Genomic DNA, 9,852 nt, shown 5'->3' on the forward strand with positions numbered 1-9,852 from the left:
TTATTTTGATACTTGAATCCATATTGAGCCCTTTTGAACCTACGTTACGTTATTTTGATTTGAACTTAACGAGGCCGCTGCGCTGTACACGTACACACACTCTATAGCCTACATCAAACAAACATTCATCTCTTCATCTGCACGAGAGCGAGAGCTGCTACTCAAGGTAAGAAGACAGCAACTGTGCGCGACTGCGCGTTGGAAGTCTATGGCGTCTGACGGCTTAAAAATTGAAAGAAAGCCAGGACAATAGTTGGAAACTTCTCAAGTTGAAGACTTCGTTTGTCACCGTTGGATTGGAAGGATTGCATCGTGTTAATTGTTGTTGAATGTGAATGAGCGTTGGAACGCATTATTGGAGAGTAACGTTAATTTGAAGAGGAACGGGATATTTCCGTGCATTGAATGTTGCAAACCGGCTTGCCACTCGCTCAATAAGCACTCACGTTGAAACATGTATGCACGAAGCCTGCTTGAAAGCCCGCCCGCGGGTGAAGTGAACGGCGTGGAGCTGTATTGATCAATGCAAGTGTGCGAAAATATTGCTTTGAAGTAATTATGTCCAAAGACCGCGAGGCTGGAACAAAGGAAGCAAACATGTCTGAAGAAAGAGAAAAAAGAGAGATCAAAATGACGGAAAAGGGTTTTGAAGCAAAACTTTCTCAGCAAAAGAATGCAAGAAAGAGTACATTTAAACAGATGAAAATCAAAAGAAATAATATTGAGTCAATGATGGTGGATTACAATAACGTGGACACTGTTGAAACGGCCTATGAGAAGCTCTGTGACTTAATAAAGGAATTTTCAGAGCTGCAGTGTTCTATTTATAATTTGCTCCCAGAAGAGCAAAGGGATTCTGATCACAATGAATGGTATTTACCTAAAGTTGCAATGATCAAGGAATTTCAAGAAATTGTGAAAAAATGGTTAAAAAAAGCGGTTATGCACGCCAATGAAGCCGAAGAACCAGATTTGTCACCTAATGCAGATACAACAATACATGAAAGTTTGCATGCCACTTCTGTGGGTAAAATAAGTAAATGTAACTCAAAGAAAAGTGCCACGAGCAGCAGGAGTAAAGCCTCTGTTCAATCAGCTCTCATACGGGCAGAAGCCAAAAAAGCAGCCCTTATTGCTAAAGCTGCCGTGATGCAACAAAAGCATGATCTTGAAAAAGAAGAAGCTATAATGATGGCTGAGTTTCAAGCTAAAAAGGATGCTCTAAACCTGGAAAGTGAAATTGCTGCAGCAAGTGCAGAAGTTAATGCTCTTGAAGAAGCTACTAAGGAAGAGGATTATCTAAAGTATATACACAGAGATGATGATCAAAGGCTTGATGATGATGATGATGATGATGAAGACGAAGACAACAGAGTTTTGTATACTAGGACTGTCCCCAGCATTCACAAAGTACATGTGCAACGTCATCCTAAGAAAAGTCCTGTGCAGGATGACAACAATTCGGACCTGTTGAAAATCATGGAACGACAAAATGAAATTACTCAAATGTTAATTAAAGAACAAAGACTCTCACTTCTTCCGACAAGAGAAATTCCAGTTTTTCATGGAAATCCAATGCATTATTTGTCCTTCGTGCGTACATTTGAGCACTGTATTGAAAGTAAAACCGATAATGAATGTGACAGGCTATTTTTCTTGGATCAGTTCACAAGTGGTCGAGCACAAGTGCTTGTCAGAAGTTGCATGCATATGCCACCTAAAACAGGATATAAGGAAGCTAAGAAATTATTACAAAAGGCATTTGGAAATGAGGTTTTGATCGCTTCAGCTTATCAAGAGAAAGCCCTGAATTGGAATGTGCTCAAAGCAGAGGATAGAAAGGGACTTCAAGATTATTCACTATTTTTAAGGAGCTGTTGTACTGCTATGACTGATATTGACATGCTGCAAGACATGAACTGCCCAACACATATGAAGACTGTCATAACAAAACTGCCTTACAAACTCAAAGAAAGATGGCGCACTATTGCTTATGACTATTGTGAACGCACAGCCAAAAGAGCCAAGTTTAAACAACTTGTGGACTTTGTGGAAAGACAGGCAAACATCGCTTGTGACCCAATGTTTGGAGACATAAATGATGCTGCACAAAGGAAAGACAGAAATGTAAATATTAAACCCAGTGATGGATTTCGACCTCTAAAATCTCAAAAAAGCAGCTTTGTGACAATCACGCAGGAAACGCGTTCAAGGAGTCCAAGCCATGGAAACACTGAAACATCAGAGGAAAAAGTTTGTTTGTACTGCAAAAAGGATCACAACACGGATGCTTGTGAGCAGTTGGATAAAAGGAAACACGAAGACAAAGTGCACTTCTTCAAGGCAAATGGCATTTGTTTTGGATGTGTGAAGAAAGGTCACCTGAGCAAAGATTGTAGAAGACGCTTAACCTGTACCATCTGCAAGTTAAAACATCCGACAATATTGCACATTGTGAAGAGGCAAACAGAAGATGACAAAGTGGATAACGTCAACACTGAGAAATTGTCAGTGAGCAGTGCAATGGTTTCTTTGGAGAAGCCAACTGGGGCCGGTGACAACCAAACCCTTTCCATCGTTCCTGTTCAAATAAAACTGACAAACAGTGACACCTGTGTACAAACGTATGCTTTCCTAGATCCAGGGAGCACTGCAAGCTTTTGTACTGAAGCACTTAGGAAACAGTTGCATATAAAGGGAAGAAAAACAAAAATACTGCTGAGAACTTTAGGGCAAGATAAAGTCACCAATATTGACATCATATCCGGTCTTGAAATCTCAGGTATTAACAAAAATGATTTCATGAAACTTCCATCTTTGTACATCCAAGAGGAAATTCCAGTAACCAAAGAGCAAATTCCTACACAGGCAGCAATAAGTAAATGGGACTACCTGAAAGAGGTGAAATTGGCCCATACCGATGCAGATGTCGGCCTGCTGATAGGGAATGATGCACCGAATTTGATGGAGCCCTGGAAGATAATCAACAGCAAAGGAAATGGGCCTTATGCAGTTGAAACTAAACTTGGATGGGTTGTAAATGGAATGTTGCACAAAGACAGCCCTGAAGGAAGTGCATTGAACCACATTTTCAGTAACCGTATATCAGTAGTAAATTTAAATGATCTCTTAATTCAACAATATAACCATGACTTCCCTGAAAAGACCTCAAATGAAAAGTCAGAAATGTCAGTAGAAGACAAAAGGTTCATGGATGTAGTCTCAAGCTCAGCTAAAATAAAAGATGGACATTACCAGCTCAAGCTCCCTTTTAAACAGCATGATCCATTAATGCCCAACAATCGGCAGATGGCTGAACAGCGAGCGCTTTCTGTAAAAAGAAAGTTTGAGAAAGACGACACCTTTCAAAAGGAATATACTGCTTTTCTGGAGAATGTGATTGCTAAAGGACATGCAGAAGTTGTTCCACATGATGAACAAAGCCAAGAAGAAGGTAAAGTATGGTACTTACCTCACCATGGTGTTCGACACCCAAGAAAAGGCAAGCTTCGTGTTGTTTTTGACTGCTCTGCATCCTACCAAGGCACCTCACTAAATGAACAGTTAATGCAAGGCCCAAACCTCACAAGTACATTACTTGGTGTTCTATTGAGATTCAGAGAAGAACAAGTGGCAATGATGGCGGATGTAGAGGGCATGTATCATCAGGTCAAAGTGACATCATCTGACTCCAACTACCTGCGATTCTTATGGTGGCCAAATGGTGACATCACAAAAAGCCTTGTCGAATACAGAATGACAGTTCACCTTTTTGGAGCAACCTCTTCTGCTAGTTGTGCCAGCTACGCACTTAGAAGAACGGCTGAAGACAATGTTCAAAGTTACTCACCAGAAGCCATTGCAACGATCAAGGACAACTTTTACGTTGATGACTGTTTAAAGTCTGCATCCACTGCATCTGAAGCCAAGGCAATATGCAAGGAGTTGATGAACTTGTGTGAAAGAGGTGGTTTCAGGCTAACCAAATGGATCAGCAATGACAAGTCTGTATTGAACTCAATTCCTGAGGAAGAAAGAGCAGCCGAAGTCAAAACCATAGATTTGGATAAAGATCACATACCTGTTGAAAGAGCCTTAGGTGTGGCATGGAAAGTTGAAGAAGATTCATTCGGGTTTCAAGTGACATTAAAGAATCAAGCACCCACTAAGAGGGGAATTCTATCTGTCATTAGCTCTGTGTATGATCCGTTAGGATTTCTCGCCCCATTTGTTGTCACTGGTAAACACCTGCTGCAAGAGCTGTGCAAAATGAAAATTGGATGGGACGATAAGATTCCAGTTGCCTACCATCAGCTCTGGCTGAAATGGTTAGATGGTTTAAAGCAAATGGAAAACATCAATGTCCCAAGATGCATCAAACCAAAACCCTTTGGAAAAATCAAAGAAGCCCAACTTCATCATTTTTGTGATGCTAGTGACAAAGGCTATGGAATGGTAACCTACATCTTGATGACGAATGTAAAAAATCTGAAACACGTCACATTCCTTATGGGAAAAGCACGCGTTGCACCTTTAAAACAAATAACGATTCCCAGAATGGAACTGACTGCTGCAGTGTTAGCAGTACGTATTGACAAGATGTTGAGAACTGAATTGAGGATTGATCTTCAGAAATCCATGTACTGGACTGACAGCACAGCAGTGCTAAAATACATAAGAAATGACTCAAAAAGATTCCAAACCTTCGTGGCAAATAGAGTTGGTTTCATCAGAGAAGCGTCAGATGATGCGCAATGGAGATATGTCAACACCAGAGTGAACCCTGCAGATCATGCATCTCGTGGCCTGACAGCAGATGCATTCACTAAATGCAATGACTGGCTTAATGGTCCTCAGTTCCTTTTAGCCACAGAGGAGCAGTGGCCTGAATCTCCTGAACGTCTTGAACCTCTTTGCTTTGATGACCCAGAAGTTAGAAAACCAAAGGTGACAGCTAACATCATCCAGACAGGCCCAGATGCTATTACAGCTCTATTACATCGCTATTCCAACTGGACCAAGTTAAGAAGAGCAGTAGCCTGGATGCTTGCCACCAAAGACCTGTTGCTAAAATTGAGCAGGAAGCGGAAGGATGTGTGTCAAAACATGCAAGCACAAGAGAACGACCTCACTAAGCAGAAATTGAGGATTGAATGTGAAATGAAAAAGTTCAAAGAATCTCTTGAACCAACAAAGTTGAGTATTGATGAGCTAAAGAAAGCTGAGACTGAAATAATCTGCTTATGTCAAGCTCAAGGCTTTGTTGATGAGATTGCCACCTTGAAGAAAGGCAACTCAAACGTAAAAAAGGACAGCTCAATCTTTAAGTTGGACCCAAAGATGGATCAAGGAGTGCTAAGAGTGGGTGGAAGACTTAGCAGAATGGCAATGCCCGAAGAAACAAAACATCCAGCCATTTTGCCCAAAAGGCACCACGTATCCAGATTGATTCTTGAACACATTCACATCCAAACTGGGCACGGTGGTAGGAACCACATGTTGTCAGTTCTGCGACAGAAATTTTGGATTCCATGTGCTAATTCCTTATCAAGGAAAGTCATTTCTGAGTGTGTAACATGTCGAAGAACCCATGCAAATGTCGGTGAGCAAAGGATGGCAGACCTGCCACAAGACAGAGTAACACCTGATCTACCCCCTTTTACTCAAGTAGGAGTTGACTACTTCGGCCCAATTGAGGTAAAGCGAGGACGAAGCACTGTGAAACGTTACGGTGTCATTTTCACCTGCCTTGCAAGCCGTGCCGTCCACCTTGAAGTAGCTCATTCATTAGACACTGATTCTTGCATCAATGCACTGAGACGTTTTATCTGTCGCCGTGGTCAAGTCGTTGGAATAAGATCTGACAATGGAACCAATTTTGTGTCTACAGACCGAGAATTGAAAGAAGCTCTAACAGCTTTGAATCAAGACAAGATAGAGCAAGCACTACAACAAAGAGGAGTGAAATGGACATTCAATCCTCCCGCAGCTGCGCACTTTGGAGGCGTATGGGAGAGGTTGATAAGATCATTGAAAAGAATTTTGCTAACCATCACAAGGCAACAAACTCTTGATGATGAAAGTCTTTCCACAGTGATGTGCGAAGTAGAAGCAATATTGAATAGTCGTCCGTTGACAACCATTTCTGAAGATGTCAATGATCTTGAACCCCTCACTCCAAACCACCTGCTTTTGCTGAAGTCGCAACCGATCCTTCCACCTGGACTTTTCAAGAAGGAAGATGTATATGCTCGACGTCGATGGCGACAAGTGCAGTACATTTCCGATCTATTCTGGTCAAGATGGATAAAGGAATATATCCCGCTTATGCAAGAACGACACAAGTGGAACAGAATTAGGAGAAACTTCAGCAAAGGAGACATTGTATTAGTGGCCGATGCAAACGCCCCCCGAGGTTCCTGGGTTATGGCCCGCATCGTAGACACTAAACCAGACCACAGAGGATTCGTGAGAAGTGTGAAACTTCAGACAAGAACAAGTCAACTTGAGCGGCCAGTCAGCAAGATCTGTTTGCTGCTTCCTGCACCTGTGGAAAACTGAAGAAAAGATACATACTCACACTCACCCTCACATATTGACATGACATTACATGAAATTAAGAGAAAAAGATTGAAATTTTGTTTTTGAAAGAGCATTTAAATCATTTGGCTCCTGTTTTTTAGTTATATTGTTATTTAGCACCGTGCTCATAACAATAGGGGCCGGTTATGTTGGAGCCATTCTATTTATTTGTATTTTTGGCTGTAATTGAGTGGCTGAGAGTTAGTCACCAGCCGATGACGTGTTATACGTGCGACAGCGGTGAGAGACATTAATTGAGCCAGGTGTGCGACACAGCAAACAGACGCCAGAGAGAAACAGTTTCCAACCGCACCGCACCGCGCATTACACGCTCTTTAAGTTGATTATCGATATTTATTTTGATACTTGAATCCATATTGAGCCCTTTTGAACCTACGTTACGTTATTTTGATTTGAACTTAACGAGGCCGCTGCGCTGTACACGTACACACACTCTATAGCCTACATCAAACAAACATTCATCTCTTCATCTGCACGAGAGCGAGAGCTGCTACTCAAGGTAAGAAGACAGCAACTGTGCGCGACTGCGCGTTGGAAGTCTATGGCGTCTGACGGCTTAAAAATTGAAAGAAAGCCAGGACAGTAGTAGTAGCAGTAGTAGTAATAGTAGTAGTAGTAGTGTTGGTAGTAGTGGGAGTGGTAGCAATAGTAGCAGCCTAAGTACTAAGAATAGTAGTAGTAGTAGTAGCAGCAGCGGCAGTAGTAGTGGTGGTTGGCTGTTATAGCGCCACCATCTGGTGGATTGGTGTAATTTTTTTACTCTGAGTAGTGGGTGATGTCGTGAACCTGTGTGGAAAGTTTGGGTGATGGGGGGTGTATGGTTTCTGAGATCCACACACTTTTAGGGCAGGAAAAGAACAAAAGTAAATACACAAAAGTTTAAACATTTATCATTTCAAGACGGTTTCACGTATCCAAATTCTGTGTAAAAGTTTTGGTCAGGTAAGTCCAGAGATTGCACAGAAAAAGTTTAGGCTCATTCAGGCAAATGGCCTGGGAGGAGATAGCAAAAATAGGTTATTGACAAAGTCCAAGATGGCGGAAAATCTAGCAGACTTAAATGGGCGTGGTCTATATGGATAGATGCGTATTGATCCAGGGAATCCAGCAGATGTGGAATTTTGATTCTACGCCTCACGGTTCAGCAGTTATGGGCCAATACGCAAAAGGGTCTGTTATAGCGCCACCATCTGGCCAATATGGCTAATTTTTTGTCTCTGAGTAGTGGGGCACATTTCCAACCTATGTGCAAAGTCTGGCTACTGTACCCCTTACGGTTTTTGCTGTGCATACTGTTTTAGCGGAGAATAATAAAAATAATAATAAACGGAACAGATACAATAGGGATCCACGCACTTCGTGCTTGGACCCCTAATAATAAACGGAACAGATACAATAGGGATCCACGCACTTCGTGCTTGGACCCCTAATAAGGGGGAAATATAATATGCTGCTACTGTCGTCAGTGTCGTGTAAATATATATATTCCTGTCAGCTCATCACAGCAAAGTGGAATTTTGATGTCATCACTTCCTCGTAGTAAACTGGATTCAGCGTTCAGAGACTCATTCAACATTGGACAATACAATGTCAATCTTACCGATCTATCCAATCAACAACTAATTAGGTTGAATACATTAATTGTTTGGTATCGATTGGTGAGGGCGGGTTAGGCTCCAGCTAAATGTTATTGGTTGAAAAACACATAATTTCACTGTTCATTGTGAAATGCATGCGTTTTCAACCAATAATATTTAGCATGAGATAAATTACCATGGGAATCAAACACCCTAGGGGAGGATTTTTTTCTCCTCTACCCCCCGAGGGCATGACCAGGGCATGACAGACTGGCACAGACTCATGCCGCTCCATCAGTGCCCTACAGGTGTCACTGTTGTTGAAGCATTTTAAGAATAGCATGATTTTTATTAAGAAAAAACACATTTGATTGATATTTTATTAAAAAAATATATATTATTATCTAAAATCCCCCATCTCTTCTAAAAAATAAGGGAGGACCATCCTCCCTTGCCTCACTGGAAAAAAAACATGTGTTGTAAATGCAGTTTTCTTATGGTTTACACATCTTAAACAAGGTTTAAGATACATTTTTGTGACAATTGCAGATTTTTCCTGAGACCCCCTAAAGGTCTATCATATACGTAAGGGATAATGTATATTGAGGCGGTGATTACGGGGGAAATAATGACCGACAGGTGGATTGAGCCCGACGCGTAGCCTGAAGGTCATTATTTCCCAGTAATCACCGCCTCAATATACATTATCCCGCTTAGAACACGGCCTACAACTAAATCATTCAATAATCTGACAAAAATAATTATTCAAATATATTTTTAATAGCGTTTTCAACGACAAAGCGGTTTCATTCGTAATTGGCACACAAGACACCACAGCTGCAACTGGTTGGCCTAATTAGTAGTGGCTTGCTGACAAAAGGCTCTTATCAACTGATTAATCCAGGTGTGGCAGAGCAGCGGTCGGTTGTCGAGAAATAATGACCGGTGAATATTGTTGATTGACCAATCAGAATCGAGTATTCAAGAGAGCCGTGTTCTAAACTATATTATCTACTTTAAACTATGAAATAAGAATACTTCCCTTAAAATATATTTTAGAACAGAATAGTTACGGTCTAAATCTCTCTCTCTTCTCACTATTGGCTGATCAACCTTCCTCCTGTCTCCCTATTGGTCAGATGGGCTGGCGGTGTTCCGACACTTCCTGAGATCAGAGTTCAGCGAGGAGAATCTGGACTTCTGGTTGGCTGTGGAGAAATACAAGAAGACACGCCCTCTCAGCAAGATGGCAGCCAGAGCTGACAAGATCTATAACGACTTCATCTCAACAAAAGCTGCTAGACAGGTACCTGTCTGTCCGTATGTCTGTCTGTCATGTGATTGGTCATGTGATCACAGCATCTCTTGGCTCCACCCCCAGGTGAATGTGGACTCATCCGTCAGGGAGCTGACCAATCAGAAGCTATGTGAGAGTGTTGGCCCTGCTTCCTTCCAGCTGGTCCAGGATAAGGTTTTCGGCCTCATGTTGACAGACAGCTACCCTCGCTTCCTCAGGTCCCGCCTCTACACCCAGCTGGCCAATCACAACGCAGCATACACACAGACAGCCAACCGGAGTGAGCCTGGCTCCACCACACCGGCCAGTCAGAGCGGAGAGAGACCTACCGAGCTGACCTACCAGCAAAGGCCTGTCTCCATGGTTGGCCAATAG

The 9,852-nt window shown here is 42.0% G+C and overlaps 1 protein-coding gene across 1 annotated transcript in view; it reads left to right on the top strand.

Annotated features, from left to right (window-relative positions):
- Window positions 1-9,852, top strand: part of LOC310784499 (regulator of G-protein signaling 3-like) — a gene marked incomplete at both ends in the record, with an annotated part of 100,558 nt that extends 90,706 nt beyond the window's left edge. Inside the window, 2 exons of the mRNA XM_083645484.1 lie at window positions 9,320-9,486; window positions 9,562-9,852. Of these exons, the coding sequence (XP_083501610.1) occupies window positions 9,320-9,486; window positions 9,562-9,852 (458 nt within the window). The remainder of the gene's footprint in view (window positions 1-9,319; window positions 9,487-9,561) is intronic.

The sequence above is a fragment of the Poromitra crassiceps genome (assembly GCF_964638095.1).
Source record: "Poromitra crassiceps genome assembly, chromosome: 10".
Lineage (NCBI taxonomy): Eukaryota > Metazoa > Chordata > Actinopteri > Beryciformes > Melamphaidae > Poromitra > Poromitra crassiceps.